Below are 21,308 nucleotides of genomic sequence, written 5' to 3' on the forward strand. Positions count from 1 at the left end.
CATTGCATGCGGGTATATGGCATGCGATGCGATACAATGAATAAGATGAATATGGGCTGAATATCGACTGAATATCGTGGGCGCCGTGCTAGGAAACAAGTACCGCAGCAGCTTCTGCTCTTCTGTGGTTGGGAAGTGAAGGTGGATAGTTCATACCTCCCAACATGACCCTCTCCAGGAGGACACATTACTCTGCTCCTGCACTTCCCTGGTAATGTTAACACAGATGAGGGTTGTCACGGACCCACCAGTCGCTCCTCCAGATACGTCAACCTGAGGAGCTCTGGCGGTGACTGGGGTTCACTTTTGACACACGAGTCCCCTCTATGAGGTACGCCGCCACCAGCAAAGCCTGATTTAGCGCTTTGAAATTGTGCAAGGTACACCAAGCTTGCACCTGACAGCACAATACAAAAAAGGTTGTTACGTTCTCTTTTGGCTAAAGTCCTCAACACAAATTCAGAACTGGAATTATGAATGACTTATTCCAAGAAAATACTAAAGAGCTTTAGTGATAAAAATGGTTACAAGATGATTACAAAGATTTTAAAAGTGCACACTGAAGAAATACAACTCAAAAATAAAAGGGAATTAAAAAAAGACAGAACTGTATCTTACACACAAGTACTGATTCTGTAGAGAGGGGATTTCACATGAAACATCCGGGTCGCTTCCAGCCAGCTTGCTGATCCCCTAAGAATTACCACCAGCTATAGGGAGAAGTGTTTAGTTATACCTGCAGATTCCTCCCCCCACCATTGGGATTTTGACCACTTCCCTGCTGGACACTAATGACTATCCCTAAATAATTAATCCTCTTACATGAAGGATTGGAATACTGATTTGAAGTGATTTGTATACATTCCTTACCCAGTAAAATGCAACAGCCAAGACTGATAAGAGATCTGAACTGGAGGAGGGAGAAAATCTCTGACCTCTCTTCTGGACCATAGTGATCTAACCCCCAATCTGGTTTAAGAAGTGTCTCAGATCTTATCGGACAATTTAACTTCAGAGAACTCTACAGATGGTCACTCTGAGGGAATATAGAAACAACCTCCCTGGGTCACCAACAGTTCACCAGTACAGAAGAAACACATTGATAGCACACATTAACAGCTTTGTATAAATGTGTTGTGTTCTTTACATTGAACAAAAGGTAAAATTAATTAGCATAATCTGGACCACCTGCTCATTGTGATGGACAAGCAGAATTAGGACCTTGGCCATAGGACAAGGAGATAAAGGACCTGAGGCCAAATGACAAGGAGAAATAGGACCTAAGGCCACAGCACAAGGAAAAATAGGACCTGAGGCCACAGGACAAGGAGAAATAGGACCTGAGGCCACAGGACAAGGAGAAATAGGACCTGAGGCCACAGGACAAGGAGAAATAGGTCCTGAGGCCATAGGACGAGGAGAAACCTGACCTGAGGCCTTAGGATGAGGAGAAATAGGACCTGAGGCCACAGGACAAGGGAAATGGGACCTGAGGCCATAGGACAAGAATAAATAATACCTGAGGCCATAGGACCTGAAGACATAGGAGAAATAGGACCTGAGGCCATAGGACCTGATAAATAAAACCTAAGGGCATACAACAAGGAGAAATAGGAACTGATGCACCAGGACAAGGAGAAATAGGATGTGAGGCCATAGGACAAGGAGAATTCAGACCTGAGGACATAAAACAAGGAGAAATCAGACCTGAGGTTATAGGACAAGGAGAAATAGGACCTTAGGCCATAGGACAAGGAGCAATAGGACCCAAGGAAATAGGACAAGAGAAATAGGACCTGATGCCATAGGACAATATGATATAGGACCTGAGGCCACAGGACAAGGAGAAATTGGACCTGAGGCCACAGGAAAGGGGAAATAGGAGGGAATCGGTATATGGGGTGGCCCCTCTGCATGGTAGTGGGAATTGTAATTTTGCAATTTCTCACAAAACTACAACTCATGAATAATACAGTATATGCAGTTTAATAAAAGCATTTTATTATCTGTCCTTCTTAGGGGAGGTCTGCTATGACCGACTGGGGTGTTTCACAGACAAAGCCCCATGGTCTGGGACCCTTCAGAGGCCAATAGGCCACTTACCGTGGTCTCCGGAGAAGATTAATACTCGGTTCATGCTGTACACGAGACAGAATCCTCACAACTACCACGTAAGTTCTATAAATCTCTTTCATCTATTACTGGGGGCAATATTACTATTACTATTATTATTATTATATCATTAGTAGTAGTATTATAGGGGTATTATTATTATATCGTTAGTAGTAGTATAATAGGGGTAGTATTATTATATCGTTAGTAGTAGTATAATAGGGGTAGTATTATTATTATTATTATTATATCATTAGTAGTAGTATTATAGGGGTATTATTATTATATCGTTAGTAGTAGTATAATAGGGGTAGTATTATTATATTGTTAGTAGTAGTATAATAGGGGTATTATTATTATTATATCATTTGTAGTAGTATTATAGGGGTATTATTATTATATCGTTAGTAGTATAATAGGGGTAGTATTATTATATCGTTAGTAGTAGTATAATAGGGGTAGTATTATTATTATTATTATTATTATTATTATTATATCGTTAGTAGTAGTAAAAATATTATTTTTATTATATCATTATTAGTAGTATTATAGGGGTATTATTATTTATTATAATAGTAATAAAAGTATTAGTAGTATTATTATACTATCATCATTAGTATTATTAGAGGGGCATTATTGTTATTATAATTATTATTATTACTATTATAGGGACATTATTATTATTATTATCTTTATTATTATTATTATTGTTATTATTCTATCATTATTAGTAGTATTATAGGGGTATTAATATTATATCATTATTAGTAGTATTATAGGGGCATTATTGTTATTATAATAATTTTTCGGTACTCTTTACCTAGCACGGCGCCCACGATTTTGATCGTGGGCATCGCAGGTAAAAAAATTGCGGGCATCGCGGCCATTGAATGCACTAAAGATCGGGTGCGACGCGACCGACGCGATGCCCGCGATTTCCCATAGGGAACAATGTTAAATTTCTCAATTGACCCGATTTTTCTGTTCAATGCCTCAATTGACCCGATTTTTCCATAGGAAACAATGTTAAATGGCCTACAGAGGCCAAATAGGCACCCTGAAGTGTGAAATGGCCCCCACAATTGTTAACGCCACCCCACGATCAACGTCAACCCGAAGCGTGGTGAGCGCAGCGAGCCCGCGTCCTACGACCTTTTCATACCCCCACTATCCATGTCGGCGTGGAGTTGAGAATAGAATAGTGTGGCGAGCGCAGCGAGTCACCGAGCCCGAAGCGTGGCGAGCGCAGCGAGGGGACGCGGATACCTTCACAGGTAAACGCGTCCCTTCGCGGGCTTCACAGGTATCCGCGTGCGCTCGCCACGCTTCGGGCTCGGTGGCTCGCTGCGCTCACCACACTATTCTATTCTCAACTCCACGCCGACGTGGTTAGTGGGGGTATGAAAAGGTCGTAGGACGCGTACCGCCGCCCCTCGCGGGCTCGCTGTGCTCGCCACGCTTCGGGTTCACGTTGATCGTGGGGTGGCGTTAACAATTGTGGGGGCCATTTCACACTTCAGGGTGGCTATTTGGCCTCTGTGGGCCATTCAACATTGTTTCCTATGGAAAAATCGGGTCAATTGAGGCATTGAACAGGAAAATCGGGTCAATTGAGAAATTTAACATTGTTCCCTATGGGAAATCGCGGGCATCGCGTCGGTCGCGTCGCACCCGATTTTTAGTGCATTCAATGCCCGCGATGGCCGCGATGGGCGCCGTGCTAGGTAAAGAGTACCGATTTTTCTAACGCAGAATAGCCCTCTACGCAATGAACGTAGTGGGCGCCGTGCTAGGAAACAAGTACCTATTATTGTTATTATTGGATCATTATTAGTAGTATTATAGGGGCATAATTATTATTATTATCATTATTAGTAGTATTATAGGGGCATTATTATTATTATCATTATTAGTAGTATTATAGGGGCATTATTATTATTATTATCATTATTAGTAGTATTATAGGGGCATTATTATTATTATTATCATTATTAGTAGTATTATAGGGGCATAATTATTATTATTATCATTATTAGTAGTATTATAGGGGCATTATTATTATTATTATTATTATTATTATCATTATTAGTAGTATTATAGGGGCATTATTATTATTATCATTATTAGTAGTATTATAGGGGCATTATTATTATTGGATCATTATTAGTAGTATTATAGGGGCATTATTATTATTATTATCATTATTAGTAGTATTATAGGGGCATTATTATTATTATTATTATTATCATTATTAGTAGTATTATAGGGGCATTATTATTATTATTATCATTATTAGTAGTATTATAGGGGCATTATTATTATTGGATCATTATTAGTAGTATTATAGGGGCATTATTATTATTATTCTCATTATTAGTAGTATTATAGGGGCATTATTATTATTCTCATTATTAGTAGTATTATAGGGGCATTATTATTATTATTGTTATTATTATTGGATCATTATTAGTAGTATTGTGGGGACACAGACATCTGCAGCGCTATAGTCACACAGACAGTGATAAATGACGTTGTTACATATATACAGAGTGACGCTGGGAGGACATGACATACAGTAATACGCAATGCCCTCGGTTATAGTATGCATCATAGACTGTTTCATGATATAAACGGACACGTGGCTGTGTTATCACTGACCTAATATCATGATATAAATGGACACGTGGCTGTGTTATCACTGACCTTATATCACAATATAAATGGACACATGGCTGTGTTATCACTGACCTTATATCATGATATAAATAGACACGTGGCTGTGTTATCACTGACCTTATATCACAATATAAATGGACACGTGGCTGTGTTATCACTGACCTAATATCATGATATAAATGGACACGTGGCTGTGTTATCACTGACCTAATATCATGATATAAATGGACACGTGGCTGTGTTATCACTGACCTAATATCATGATATAAATGGACACGTGGCTGTGTTATCACTGACCTAATATCTTGATATAAATGGACACGTGGCTGTGTTATCACTGACCTAATATCATGATATAAATGGACACGTGGCTGTGTTACCACTGACCTTATATCACAATATAAATGGACACATGGCTGTGTTATCACTGATCTAATATCATGATATAAATGGACACGTGGCTGTGTTACCACTGACCTTATATCACAATATAAATGGACACATGGCTGTGTTATCACTGACCTAATATCATTATATAAATGGACACATGGCTGTGTTATCACTGACCTAATATCATTATATAAATGGACACGTGGCTGTGTTATCACTGACCTAATATCATGATATAAATGGACACGTGGCTGTGTTATCACTGACCTAATATCATGATATAAATGGACACGTGGCTGTGTTATCACTGACCTAATATCATGATATAAATGGACACGTGGCTGTGTTATCACTGACCTAATATCATGATATAAATGGACACGTGGCTGTGTTATCACTGACCTAATATCATGATATAAATGGACACGTGGCTGTGTTATCACTGACCTAATATAATTATATAAATGGACACGTGGCTGTGTTACCACTGACCTAATATCGTGATATAAATGGACACATGGCTGTGTTATCCCTGACCTAATATCATGATATAAATGGACACGTGGCTGTGTTATCACTGACCTAATATTGTGATATAAATGGACACGTGGCTGTGTTACCACTGACCTTATATCACAATATAAATGGACACATGGCTGTGTTATCACTGACCTTATATCATGATATAAATGGACACGTGGCTGTGTTACCACTGACCTTATATCACAATATAAATGGACACGTGGCTGTGTTATCACTGACCTTATATCACAATATAAATGGACACATGGCTGTGTTATCACTGACCTTATATCATGATATAAATGGACACGTGGCTGTGTTATCACTGACCTAATATTGTGATATAAATGGACACGTGGCTGTGTTATCACTGACCTAATATCATGATATAAATGGACACGTGGCTGTGTTATCACTGACCTAATATCATGATATAAATGGACACGTGGCTGTGTTATCACTGACCTAATATCACAATATACATGGACACGTGGCTGACTAACCTTATATCACGAGGACATGTACTGATACTGGAGGGAGGTAGGTTCAGGGGAAATCTGAGGAAGAATTACTTCACAGAAAGGGTAGTGGATAAGTGGAATAGTCTCCCATCAGAGGTGGTAGTGGCTAAGAGAGTAGAACAATTTAAACATGCTTGGGATAGGCATATGAATATCCTTACAAAGAAATAAGGATTAAAAAGGGTTGAGATTACCTGAAGGGTAAAAAAAGGGGCAGACTAGATGGGCCAAATGGTTCTTATCTGCCGTCAAATTCTATGTTTCTATGATATAAATGATTACTGACCTTATATCACTGTATCGCTGAGGTGTGGCTGTAATATCGCTGAGCTGTACTATTGCACGTGGCTGTATTATCGCTGAGCTGTGGCTGTATTATTACATGTGGTTGTATTATCGCTGAGTTGTGAAGGACACATGGCTGAATTATCGCTGAGCTGTGGCTGTATTATTGCACGTGGCTGAATTATCGCTGAGCTGTGGCTGTATTATTGCACGTGGCTGAATTATCGCTGAGCTGTGGCTGTATTATTGCATGTGGCTGAATTATCGCTGAGCTGTGGCTGTATTCGTGCACATGGCTGAATTATCGCTGAGCTGTGGCTGTATTATTACATGTGGTTGTATTATCGCTGAGTTGTGAAGGACACATGGCTGAATTATCGCTGAGCTGTGGCTGTATTATTGCACGTGGCTGAATTATCGCTGAGCTGTGGCTGTATTATTGCACGTGGCTGAATTATCGCTGAGCTGTGGCTGTATTATTGCATGTGGCTGAATTATCGCTGAGCTGTGACTGTATTCGTGCACGTGGTTGTATTATCACTGAGTTATGAAGGACACATGACTGTTTTATCCTTGAGTTGAATAGGACATGTGGCTGTATTATCGCTGAGCTGTGGCTGTGTTATTACATGCGGCTGTATCAACGCTGAGCTGTGGCTGTATTATTGCATGTCGCTGTATTATAACTGAACTGTGGCTGTATTAATGCAAGTGGCTGTATCAACACTGAGCTGTGGCTGTATTTGTGCACTTCGCTGTATTATCGCTGAGCTGTGGCTGCATTATTACATGTGGCTGTATTAGCGATGAGTTGTGGCCGTATTATTGCACGTGTATGTATTATGGCTGAGCTGTGGCTGTATTATTGCACGTGGCTGTACTATCCCCAAGCTGTGGCTATATTATTGCACATGGCTGTATTATCGCTGAGCTGTGGCTGTATTATCGCTGAGCTGTGGCTGTATTACATGTGGCTGTATTGCATGTGGCTGTATTATCGCTGAGCTGTGGCTGTATTGCATGTGGCTGTATTATCGCTGAGCTGTGGCTGTATTATTGCATGTGGCTGTATTATTGCATGTGGCTGTATTATCGCTGAGCTGTGGCTGTATTATTGCATGTGGCTGTATTATCGCTGAGCTGTGGCTGTATTATTGCATGTGGCTGTATTATTCCATGTGGCTGTACTATCGCTGAGCTGTGGCTGAATTATCGCTGAGCTGTGGCTGTATTACATGTGGCTGTATCATCGCAGAGCTGTGGCTGTATTATTGCACGTGTATGTATTATGGCTGAGCTGTGGCTTTATTGCATGTGGCTGTATTATCGCTGAGCTGTGGCTTTATTATTGCACGTGTATGTATTATGGCTGAGCTGTGGCTGTATTATTGCACGCGGCTGTACTATCGCTGAGCTGTGGCTGTATTATTGCACGCGGCTGTATTATCGCTGAGCTGTATTATTGTACATGGCTGTATTATTGCACGTGTATGTATTATGGCTGAGCTGTGGCTGTATTATTGCACGCGGCTGTACTATCGCTGATCTGTGGCTGTATTATCGCTGAGCTGTGGCTGTATTATTGCACGTGTATGTATTATGGCTGAGCTGTGGCTGTATTATCGCTGAGCTGTGGCTTTATTACATGTGGCTGTATTATCGCTGAGTTGTGGCCGTATTATTGCACGCGGCTGTACTATCGCTGAGCTGTGGCTGTATTATCGCTAAGCTGTGGCTGTATTATTGCACGTGTATGTATTATGGCTGAGCTGTGGCTGTATTATTGCACGCGGCTGTACTATCGCTGAGCTGTGGCTGTATTATTGCACTGTATGTATTATGGCTGAGCTGTGGCTGTATTATTGCACGTGTATGTATTATGGCTGAGCTGTGGCTGTATTATCGCTGAGCTGTGGCTGTATTACATGTGGCTGTATTATCGCTGAGTTGTGACTGTATTATTGCACGCGGCTGTACTATCGCTGAGCTGTGGCTGTATTATCGCTGAGCTGTGGCTGTATTATTGCACGTGTATGTATTATGGCTGAGCTGTGGCTGTATTATTACACGCGGCTGTACTATCGCTGAGCTGTGGCTGTATTATTGCACGTGTATGTATTATGGCTGAGCTGTGGCTGTATTATCGCTGAGCTGTGGCCGTATTATTGCACGCGGCTGTACTATCGCTGAACTGTGGCTGTATTATCGCTGAGCTGTGGCTGTATTATTGCACGTGTATGTATTATGGCTGAGCTGTGGCTGTATTATTGCACGCGGCTGTACTATCGCTGAGCTGTGGCTGTATTATGGCTGAGCTGTGGCTGTATTATTGCACGTGTATGTATTATGGCTGAGCTGTGGCTGTATTATCGCTGAGCTGTGGCTGTATTACATGTGGCTGTATTATCGCTGAGTTGTGGCCGTATTATTGCACGCGGCTGTACTATCGCTGAACTGTGGCTGTATTATCGCTGAGCTGTGGCTGTATTATTGCACGTGTATGTATTATGGCTGAGCTGTGGCTGTATTATTGCACGCGGCTGTACTATCGCTGAGCTGTGGCTGTATTATGGCTGAGCTGTGGCTGTATTATTGCACGTGTATGTATTATGGTTGAGCTGTGCCTGTATTATCGCTGAGCTGTGGCTTTATTGCATGTGGCTGTATTATCGCTGAGCTGGTAGCATTGTAAACTGAAAGCAATACATGGTCATTTCTATGTTTTTATGTAGGAAGTCAGCGCTATCAGACCAAATACAATCGCAGCGTCACCATTTAATATCCAGCGGAAATCTCGATTCATCATCCACGGATTCACCGAAAATGGGGAGAAGAGATGGCTGTCTAATATGTGCAAGGTCTGTGCTAGTAACACGTCCTCTCATACAGCAGGTAACAGGACATAGTAACATATGTCAGCCTTATCCAGGCAGCATCAGTCCATAGTTACCTTCCCTCATGCATTCTGCAGGAGACTCCCTGACATAGCAGCAATCTCCCTCTCTCCCTCATTAGTCTAGCAATCTCCCTCATGTCACCTACACACATTACACTGTTACATCATAGTTACCTCCCCTCCTGCATTCTGCAGGAGACTCCCTGACATAGCAGCAATCTCCCTCTCCCCCTCATTAGTCTATCAATCTCCCTCATGTCACCTAGCCCACATTACACTGTTACATCATAGTTACCTCCCCTCCTGCATTCTGCGGGAGATTCCCTGAAATAGCAGCAATCTCCCTCTCCCCCTCATTAGTCTATCAATCTCCCTCATGTCACCTAGCCCACATTACACTGTTACATCATAGTTACCTCCCCTCCTGCATTCTGTAGGAGACTCCCTGACATAGCAGCAATCTCCCTCTCTCCCTCATTAGTCTACTAAACTCCCTCATGTCACCTAGCCCACATTATACTGTTACGGCATAGTTACCTCCCCCCTGCATTCTGCAGGAGTCTCCCTGACATAGCAGCAATCTTCCTCTTTGGTCTAGCAATCTCCCTCATGTCACATAGCCCACATTACACTGTTACATCATAGTTACCTCCCCTCCTGCATTCTGCAGGAGACTCCCTGACATAGCAGCAATCTCCCTCTCTCCCTCATTAGACTAGCAATCTCCCTCATGTCACCTAGCCCACATTACACTGTTACATCATAGTTACCTCCCCTCCTGCATTCTGCAGGACACTCCCTGACATAGCAGCAATCTCCCTCTCTCCCTCATTAGTCTAGCAATCTCCCTCATGTCACCTAGCCCACATTACACTGTTACATCATAATTACCTCCCCTCCTGCATTCTGCAGGAGACTCCCTGACATAGCAGCAATCTCCCTCTCTCTGACATTAGTCTAGCAATCTCCCTCATGTCACCTAGCCCACATTACACTGTTACATCATAGTTACCTCCCTTCCTGCATTCTGCAGGAGACTCCCTGACATAGCAGCAATCTCCCTCTCTGCCTCATTAGTCTAGCAATCTCCCTCGTGTCACCTAACCCACATTACAATGTTACATCATAGATACCTCCCCTCCTGCATTCTGCAGGAGACTCCCTGACATAGCAGCAATCTCCCTCGTTAGTCTAGTAATTTCCCTCATGTCACCTAGCCCACATTACACTGTTACATCATAGTTACCTGCCCTCCTGCATTCTGCAGGACACTCCCTGACATAGCAGCAATCTCCCTCACTCCCTCATTAGTCTAGCAATCTCCCCCATGTCACCTAGCCCACATTACACTGTTACATCATAGTTACCTGCCCTCCTGCATTCTGCAGGACACTCCCTGACATAGCAGCAATCTCCCTCACTCCCTCATTAGTCTAGCAATCTCCCCCATGTCACCTAGCCCACATTACACTGTTACATCATAGTTACCTCCCCTCCTGCATTCTGCAGGAGACTCCCTGACATAGCAGCAATCTCCTCTCTCCCTCATTAGTATAGTAATCTCCCTCATGTCACCTAGCCCACATTACACTGTTACATCATAGTTACCTCCCCTCCTGCATTCTGCAGGAGACTCCCTGACATAGCAGCAATCTCCCTCTCCCCCTCATTAGTCTATCAATCTCCCTCATGTCACCTAGCCCACATTACACTGTTACATCATAGTTACCTCCCCTCCTGCATTCTGCAGGAGATTCCCTGAAATAGCAGCAATCTCCCTCTCCCCCTCATTAGTCTATCAATCTCCCTCATGTCACCTAGCCCACATTACACTGTTACATCATAGTTACCTCCCCTCCTGCATTCTGTAGGAGACTCCCTGACATAGCAGCAATCTCCCTCTCCCCCTCATTAGTCTATCAATCTCCCTCATGTCACCTAGCCCACATTACACTGTTACATCATAGTTACCTCCCCTCCTGCATTCTGTAGGAGACTCCCTGACATAGCAGCAATCTCCCTCTCCCCCTCATTAGTCTATCAATCTCCCTCATGTCACCTAGCCCACATTACACTGTTACATCATAGTTACCTCCCCTCCTGCATTCTGCAGGAGTCTCCCTGACATAGCAGCAATCTTCCTCTTTGGTCTAGCAATCTCCCTCATGTCACATAGCCCACATTACACTGTTACATCATAGTTACCTCCCCTCCTGCATTCTGCAGGAGACTCCCTGACATAGCAGCAATCTCCCTCTCTCCCTCATTAGACTAGCAATCTCCCTCATGTCACCTAGCCCACATTACATTGTTACATCATAGTTACCTCCCCTCCTGCATTCTGCAGGACACTCCCTGACATAGCAGCAATCTCCCTCTCTCCCTCATTAGTCTAGCAATCTCCCTCATGTCACCTAGCCCACATTACACTGTTACATCATAATTACCTCCCCTCCTGCATTCTGCAGGAGACTCCCTGACATAGCAGCAATCTCCCTCTCTCTGACATTAGTCTAGCAATCTCCCTCATGTCACCTAGCCCACATTACACTGTTACATCATAGTTACCTCCCTTCCTGCATTCTGCAGGAGACTCCCTGACATAGCAGCAATCTCCCTCTCTGCCTCATTAGTCTAGCAATCTCCCTTGTGTCACCTAGCCCACATTACAATGTTACATCATAGATACCTCCCCTCCTGCATTCTGCAGGAGACTCCCTGACATAGCAGCAATCTCCCTCTCTCCCTCGTTAGTCTAGTAATTTCCCTCATGTCACCTAGTCCACATTACACTGTTACATCATAGTTACCTCCCCTCCTGCATTCTGCAGGAGACTCCCTGACATAGCAGCAATCTCACTCTCTCCCTCATTAGTCTAGCAATCTCCCTCATGTCACCTAGTCCACATTACACTGTTACATCATAGTTACCTCCCCTCCTGCATTCTGCAGGAGACTCCCTGACATAGCAGCAATCTCACTCTCTCCCTCATTAGTCTAGCAATCTCCCTCATGTCACCTAGCCCACATTACACTGTTACATCATAGTTACCTCCCCTCCAGCATTCTGCAGGAGACTCCCTGACATAGCAGCAATCTCCTGCTCTCTCTCATTAGTCTAGCAATCTCCCTCATGTCACCTAGCCCACATTACACTGTTACATCATAGCGACCTCCCCTCCAGCATTCTGCAGGAGACTCCCTGAAATAGCAGCAATCTCCCTCTCCCCCTCATTAGTCTATCAATCTCCCTCATGTCACCTAGCCCACATTACACTGTTACATCATAGTTACCTCCCCTCCTGCATTCTGTAGGAGACTCCCTGACATAGCAGCAATCTCCCTCTCTCCCTCATTAGTCTACTAATCTCCCTCATGTCACCTAGCCAACATTATACTGTTACGGCATAGTTACCTCCCCTCCTGCATTCTGCAGGAGTCTCCCTGACATAGCAGCAATCTTCCTCTTTGGTCTAGCAATCTCCCTCATGTCACATAGCCCACATTACACTGTTACATCATAGTTACCTCCCCTCCTGCATTCTGCAGGAGACTCCCTGACATAGCAGCAATCTCCCTCTCTCCCTCATTAGACTAGCAATCTCCCTCATGTCACCTAGCCCACATTACACTGTTACATCATAGTTACCTCCCCTCCTGCATTCTGCAGGACACTCCCTGACATAGCAGCAATCTCCCTCTCTCCCTCATTAGTCTAGCAATCTCCCTCATGTCACCTAGCCCACATTACACTGTTACATCATAATTACCTCCCCTCCTGCATTCTGCAGGAGACTCCCTGACATAGCAGCAATCTACCTCTCTCTGACATTAGTCTAGCAATCTCCCTCATGTCACCTAGCCCACATTACACTGTTACATCATAGTTACCTCCCTTCCTGCATTCTGCAGGAGACTCCCTGACATAGCAGCAATCTCCCTCTCTGCCTCATTAGTCTAGCAATCTCCCTCGTGTCACCTAGCCCACATTACAATGTTACATCATAGATACCTCCCCTCCTGCATTCTGCAGGAGACTCCCTGACATAGCAGCAATCTCCCTCTCCCCCTCATTAGTCTATCAATCTCCCTCATGTCACCTAGCCCACATTACACTGTTACATCATAGTTACCTCCCCTCCTGCATTCTGCAGGAGATTCCCTGAAATAGCAGCAATCTCCCTCTCCCCCTCATTAGTCTATCAATCTCCCTCATGTCACCTAGCCCACATTACACTGTTACATCATAGTTACCTCCCCTCCTGCATTCTGTAGGAGACTCCCTGACATAGCAGCAATCTCCCTCTCTCCCTCATTAGTCTACTAATCTCCCTCATGTCACCTAGCCCACATTATACTGTTACGGCATAGTTACCGCCCCCCTGCATTCTGCAGGAGTCTCCCTGACATAGCAGCAATCTTCCTCTTTGGTCTAGCAATCTCCCTCATGTCACATAGCCCACATTACACTGTTACATCATAGTTACCTCCCCTCCTGCATTCTGCAGGAGACTCCCTGACATAGCAGCAATCTCCCTCTCTCCCTCATTAGACTAGCAATCTCCCTCATGTCACCTAGCCCACATTACACTGTTACATCATAGTTACCTCCCCTCCTGCATTCTGCAGGACACTCCCTGACATAGCAGCAATCTCCCTCTCTCCCTCATTAGTCTAGCAATCTCCCTCATGTCACCTAGCCCACATTACACTGTTACATCATAATTACCTCCCCTCCTGCATTCTGCAGGAGACTCCCTGACATAGCAGCAATCTCCCTCTCTCTGACATTAGTCTAGCAATCTCCCTCATGTCACCTAGCCCACATTACACTGTTACATCATAGTTACCTCCCTTCCTGCATTCTGCAGGAGACTCCCTGACATAGCAGCAATCTCCCTCTCTGCCTCATTAGTCTAGCAATCTCCCTCGTGTCACCTAGCCCACATTACAATGTTACATCATAGATACCTCCCCTCCTGCATTCTGCAGGAGACTCCCTGACATAGCAGCAATCTCCCTCTCTCCCTCGTTAGTCTAGTAATTTCCCTCATGTCACCTAGTCCACATTACACTGTTACATCATAGTTACCTCCCCTCCTGCATTCTGCAGGAGACTCCCTGACATAGCAGCAATCTCACTCTCTCCCTCATTAGTCTAGCAATCTCCCTCATGTCACCTAGTCCACATTACACTGTTACATCATAGTTACCTCCCCTACTGCATTCTGCAGGAGACTCCCTGACATAGCAGCAATCTCACTCTCTCCCTCATTAGTCTAGCAATCTCCCTCATGTCACCTAGCCCACATTACACTGTTACATCATAGTTACCTCCCCTCCAGCATTCTGCAGGAGACTCCCTGACATAGCAGCAATCTCCTGCTCTCTCTCATTAGTCTAGCAATCTCCCTCATGTCACCTAGCCCACATTACACTGTTACATCATAGCGACCTCCCCTCCAGCATTCTGCAGGAGACTCCCTGACATAGCAGCAATCTCCTGCTCTCTCTCATTAGTCTAGCAATCTCCCTCATGTCACCTAGCCCACATTACACTGTTACATCATAGCGACCTCCCCTCCAGCATTCTGCAGGAGACTCCCTGACATAGCAGCAATCTCCTGCTCTCTCTCATTAGTCTAGCAATCTCCCTCATGTCACCTAGCCCACATTACACTGTTACATCATAGTTACCTCCCCTCCTGCATTCTGCAGGAGACTCCCTGACATAGCAGCAACCTCCCTCTCTCCCTCATTAGTCTAGCAATCTCCCTTATGTCACCTAGCCCACATTACACTGTTACATCATAGTTACCTCCCCTCCTGCATTCTGCAGGAGACTCCCTGACATAGCAGCAATCTCCCTCTCTCCCTCATTAGTCTAGCAATCTCCCTTATGTCACCTAGCGCACATTACACTGTTACATAATAGTTACCTCCCCTCCAGCATTCTGCAGGAGACTCCCTGACATAGCAGCAATCTCCTGCTCTCTCTCATTAGTCTAGCAATCTCCCTCATGTCACCTAGCCCACATTACACTGTTACATCATAGCAACCTCCCCTCCAGCATTCTGCAGGAGACTCCCTGACATAGCAGCAATCTCCCTCTCTCCCTCATTAGTCTACCAATCTCCCTCATGTGACCTAGCCCACATTACACTGTTACATCATTGTTACCTCCCCTCCTGCATTCTGCAGGAGACTCCCTGACATAGCAGCAATATCCCTCTCTCCCTCATTAGTCTAGCAATCTCCCTCATGTCACCTAGCCCACATTACACTGTTACATCATAGTTACCTCCCCTCCTGCATTCTGCAGGAGACTCCCTGGCATAGCAGCAATCTCCCTCTCTCCCTCATTAGTCTAGCAATCTCCCTCATGTCACCTAGCCCACATTACACTGTTACATCATAGTCACCTCCCTTCCTGCATTCTGCAGGAGACTCCCTAATATAGCAGCAATCTCCCTCTCTCCCTCATTAGTCTAGCAACATCCCTCATATCACCTAGCCCACATTACACTGTTACATCATAATTACCTCCCCTCCTGCATTCTGCAGGAGACTCCCTGACATAGCAGCAATCTCCCTCTCTCCCTCATTAGTCCAGCAATCTCCCTCATGTCACCTAGCCCACATTACACTGTTACATCATAGTTACCTCCCCTCCTGCATTCTGCAGGAGACTCCCTGACATACAGTAGCAGCAATCTCCCTCTCTCCCTCATTAGTCTAGCAATCTCCCTCATGTCACCTAGCGCACATTACACTGTTACATCATTGTTACCTCCCCTCCTGCATTCTGCAGGAGACTCCCTGACATAGCAGCAATCTTCCTCTCCCTCATTAGTCTAGCAATCTCCCTCATGTCACCTAGCTCACATTACACTGTTTGTACATCATAGTTACCTCCCCTCCTGCATTCTGCAGGAGACTCCCTGACATAGCAGCAATCTCCCTCTCTCCCTCATTAGTCTAGCAATCTCCCTCATGTCACCTAGCCCACATTACACTGTTACATCACAGTTACCTCCCCTCCTGCATTCTGCAGGAGACTCCCCTGACATAGCAGCAATCTCCCTCTCTCCCTCATTAGTCTAGCAATCTCCCTCATGTCACCTAGCCCACATTACACTGTTACATTTTTTGGGAAAAAGGAATGAGAGATAGATACAGTTACATTGAATCATCAGGACCATTTCCCAGCACTTTACCAAGTATAGTAGCTCTTACTAACTGCTTTGGGGCTCATCTACATTTGTATATAAGTCATTATAGAAGATTCCTCTCAGATGTAGCAGTACACACCCACGCTTCTAGGTGCCACGTTCACAATCTCTTATCACAATCTCTCCATATATGGAAGTAGACACGCCCTGTGGGAGGAGCATGACACGCTCCCTCAATGGGGCAATGTGCAAAATTCTATTACCAACTATAATCTCCCTGAAACTAGTTTTCAAAAGTAGGCAAGTATGCGTCAGTCGCATCTTCTGGAGAACTGGACTCTAATACTAGTCCCAGATGTTGTCATCTCCTCAGCGTCATTACTTCCTGTTGTCCCTTTCTAAGTTCTGACGTTGTCATGTCTGTGTAATTATCGTGTTTCCAGGTCATGCTACACGTGGAAGACGTGAACTGCTTCTGTGTGGACTGGGGTGGTGGATCTCTGGCTCTCTACAGTCAGGCAGCCAATAACATCCGAGTGGTGGGGGCAGAGGTGGCTTATTTCATCCGCACTCTACAGGCAAGTAACCAGCAGGACGTAACATAAGTCCATGGTCACCAGGGACGCTGCCTCACCCTACCGCACGCCACTGATATTCACATAGAAGAAGACTCTCCATACAGTGTATACACTCAACTTACTCCAATGGGGACAGCATGTACTGAAGGACGTCTGTTCAAGTGTAAGGGACTGGGAAGACTTCAAAAGATACACATGGTTGGGGCTGAGGTACGCAGGGGTCAGGACAGAGGCACGCAGGGGTCAGGGCTGAGACAAGCAGGGGTCACGGCTGAGGTACGCAGGGGTCACGGCTGAGGTACGCAGGGGACAGGGCTGAGGCACGCAGGGGTCAGCGCTGAGACACGCAGGGGTCAGGGCTGAGGTACGCAGGGGACAGGGCTGAGACTCGCAGGGGTCAGGGGCCAGGGCTGAGACACGCAGGGGTCAGGGCTGAGACATGCAGGGGACAGGGCTGAGACACGCAGGGGTCAGGGCTGAGACAAGCAGGGGTCAGGGCTGAGACACGCAGGGGACAGGGCTGAGACACACAGGGGACAGGTCTGATACACGCAGGGGTCAGGGCTGAGACACGCAGGGGACAGGGCTGAGACACGCAGGAGACAGGGCTGAGACACGCAGGGGACAGGTCTGATACACGCAGGGGTCAGGGCTGAGACACGCAGGGGACAGGGCTGAGACACGCAGGAGACAGGGCTGAGACACGCAGGGGACAGGGCTGAGACACGCAGGGGACAGGGCTGAGACACGCAGGGGACAGGGCTGAGACACGCAGGGGACAGGGCTGAGACACGCAAGGGTCAGGGCAGAGGTACTGAGACACGCAGGGGACAGGTCTGAGACACGCAGGGGACAGGTCTGATACACGCAGGGGTCAGGGCTGAGACACGCAGGGGACAGGGCTGAGACACGCAGGAGACAGGGCTGAGACACGCAGGGGACAGGGCTGAGACACGCAGGGGACAGGGCTGAGACACGCAGGGGACAGGGCTGAGACACGCAGGGGACAGGGCTGAGACACGCAAGGGTCAGGGCAGAGGTACTGAGACACGCAGGGGACAGGTCTGAGACACGCAGGGGACAGGTCTGAGACACGCAGGGGACAGGTCTGAGACACGCAGGGGTCAGGGCTGAGACACGCAGGGGTCAGGGCTGAGACACGCAGGGGTCAGGGCTGAGACACGCAGGGGTCAGGGCTGAGACACGCAGGGGACAGGGCTGAGACACGCAGGGGACAGGTCTGAGACACGCAGGGGTCAGGGCAGAGGTACTGAGACACGCAGGGGACAGGTCTGAGACACGCAGGGGACAGGTCTGAGACACGCAGGGGTCAGGGCAGAGGTAATGAGACACGCAGGGGACAGGGCTGAGACACGCAGGGGACAGGGCTGAGACACGCAGGGGACAGGTCTGAGACACGCAGGGGACAGGGCTGAGACACGCAGAGGTCAGGGCTGAGTCACTGAGATGGCTGTGACCGATGGTTGCGATGGTGATCCGATGCTGCTATTCCACTCGGATTATTCCTCAGATGCCTTGTGCAGCTTTAGCTTTCATCACATCATTGCTACGTCTAAAGACTCTGCAGCGATACGATGGCCATCTCTGATCACCCCGATATCTCCATATATCCGCAGGCTGCGCATTTAGCCACCAATATGCATTTGAACCTCCATTGACACGGGATATTGCTCCTCTCTGTCTGCTGCCTTATGCTGCGTACACACATTCCCGATCCTCGGGTGGTCAGGGTAATGCCTCCCGATCAGCTGGGCAGTGCACCCAGTGTGACCCCTATTAGAGGTGCAGCAGAGCCGGGAGTCACCATCTCACGCGGTTCCTCTATAGGGATCTGGAGACCGGCTGTGCAGCACATAACATACAACCTCTCCATCCCAACCGCTGCAGGCGTTTATCGGCTAGCGCTGCGATGAACAGCGTACACACCTGCTGTATATAATCGTCGGCTGATATCGGGTGATCCGCCCATGTATCGGTGTGTTTGCTGGTACCCAGCCTTAAGGGCTTCTGAGCGATATCGTCTGGTCACGTCGTTAACAATGATAGATGTCTGCAGAACATGCAGGTTATACAGCCAAATGACCTGCCTGTTTAGCGGGCCCCGGTGATGTCACAGACCGCTATTGGCGGCAGATATCCTTGATTGTCTGCACAATATTGGACAGTCGCAGCCAGTGTCGGCGAGTGTGTAAGCACAATATCGGACAGCCCCGGCCAGTGTCGGCGAGTGTGTAAGCACAATATCGGACAGCCGCAGCCAGTTTCGGCGAGTGTGTACGCACAATATTGGACAGTCGCGGCCAGTGTCGGCGAGTGTGTACGCACAATATCGGACAGTCGCAGCCAGTGTCGGCGAGTGTGTACGCACCATATCGGACAGCCCCGGCCAGTGTGTACGCACAATATCGGACAGCCCCAGCCAGTGTCGGCGAGTGTGTATGGTGCTTTATAATCTCTACATTATGATGTGTTGGTTTTTTTAGCACAAGTTTGGCTACTCCCCCTCTAATGTTCACATCATCGGACACAGTCTGGGGGGTCATGCAGCTGGCGAGGCTGGAAGGAGGTACCCCGGCATTGGCAGAATTACCGGTAGGAATTGCTACAGTACCGTGTACACAGATTGTACATGCATCACCTGCTGTCTCTCTGCTGACCCTGCACAGACTGTCTACCACCTATGTACTATTCTCCATTCTCCCTGTCTAGTCTTATAGTCAGACATTACTTCTATCTGAGGAGATGTAAGTTCTCATTTCTGTCCTCGCCACCGCATGGTTTCCTCTAGAGCTGCACTTTTCTCTGGAACTCTCCACCTCGCAGCATCAGACTCCATGCCATGGTTCAGCATAGTTCTGACACACATTGGTCACCTCTATCTGCTGCTCACATCTCACAGGATATTACATTCAGGCCGCACTGCAGCTGGTGGCGTGGTGGTGCATGACAGTAAGTACATAGGCAGGTGCCAGGCGGAAGCAGGGCTGTGTCCCGAGCACCATCCGCACCGCCCCAGTTATGCTCTGACCTAATTACTGTGACCCCTATGACTCACACCCATCGTTTCCCATCCTCATGGTTTCTGCCACAGGACTGGATCCAGCTCAGCCGTATTTCCAGGACACCCCCACTGAGGTCAGACTGGATCCATCAGACGCACTTCTTGTTGACGTCATTCACACAGACAGTTCCTCAACCACCTCTAACCTCGGTATGTGGTCATCGTACAGGCCAGCGACAGGGCGACTACATTCCTATAACTATATGATGCAAGTAGTAACGCTCCTCTCAAAAAGTGTGTTATAGAGCCAATCAGATAACAGAGAGACTCGCGTTACTCATACACACTTTGGGCCTAATTCTTGTGTGCACGCAATGGGGGATAACCACGCAATGGAGTGCGCTGGGGTGATGCTGACAGGAAGGGGACATCTGGAGGTGTTAGCAAGTCATGATCATTTTCATGGTGTGATCTGAGTGGCTACTGCTGTGGTCAGTCTGCCTAGCCATACGCCAACCCTTAGCGTCAATGTTCTACGTCATTGTATATAGACCGCTAATTACATTACTGGGTGGCTAATATCAGCTACGTAGCCCAGAGAATCGCACTTACTCGTGTCAGTCACCACCGGCGACCGCAGGGACAGACCACCCTCCACAGCAATGTAAATGGGCGTCTTTTATCAGTAAATGCAACCAAGTGTCTGTAATATGTTATATTATATATTATATATATATATATATATATACACACACATATATCACTGCAGGTATGGGGGGCTATGGAATTAGCCAGACTGTCGGCCATCTTGATTTCTTTCCGAATGGCGGGAAGCACATGCCGGGGTGTGAGAAGGACAAAATTATCAGAAGAGGAAATCTGGATGTTATTGGAGGTAATTATATGGTATCAGCCAATAATATGTGATGTATCCTCTGCCTGATTCCGTCACGTGTCAGAACCACATTTCCTGAATAATTACCGTTATTACATAACCCTCCTGTTATACAATTATATAACATTTGTTATATAATAACCAAAATATAACATTAATCCACTGAACACGCCAATCCCAGGAATCATCACATACCTAGTGTACCTACCTGCTAATCCTAGGGTCACACCTACCTGCT

At 46.4% G+C, this 21,308-nt stretch overlaps 1 protein-coding gene across 1 annotated transcript in view; it reads left to right on the forward strand.

Moving 5' to 3' along the window:
• Positions 1-21,070, forward strand: part of LOC146055080 (pancreatic lipase-related protein 2-like) — a gene marked incomplete at its 3' end in the record, with an annotated part of 35,689 nt that extends 14,619 nt beyond the window's left edge. Inside the window, exons 3-8 of the mRNA XM_083168187.1 lie at positions 2,020-2,171; positions 9,239-9,364; positions 17,019-17,153; positions 19,658-19,766; positions 20,266-20,385; positions 20,945-21,070. Of these exons, the coding sequence (XP_083024313.1) occupies positions 2,020-2,171; positions 9,239-9,364; positions 17,019-17,153; positions 19,658-19,766; positions 20,266-20,385; positions 20,945-21,070 (768 nt within the window). The remainder of the gene's footprint in view (positions 1-2,019; positions 2,172-9,238; positions 9,365-17,018; positions 17,154-19,657; positions 19,767-20,265; positions 20,386-20,944) is intronic.
• Positions 21,071-21,308: the final 238 nt, after the last annotated feature.

This window comes from Crinia signifera, unplaced genomic scaffold (assembly GCF_055691185.1).
Source record: "Crinia signifera unplaced genomic scaffold, ASM5569118v1 HAP2_SCAFFOLD_300, whole genome shotgun sequence".
Classification (NCBI taxonomy): Eukaryota; Metazoa; Chordata; class Amphibia; order Anura; family Myobatrachidae; genus Crinia; species Crinia signifera.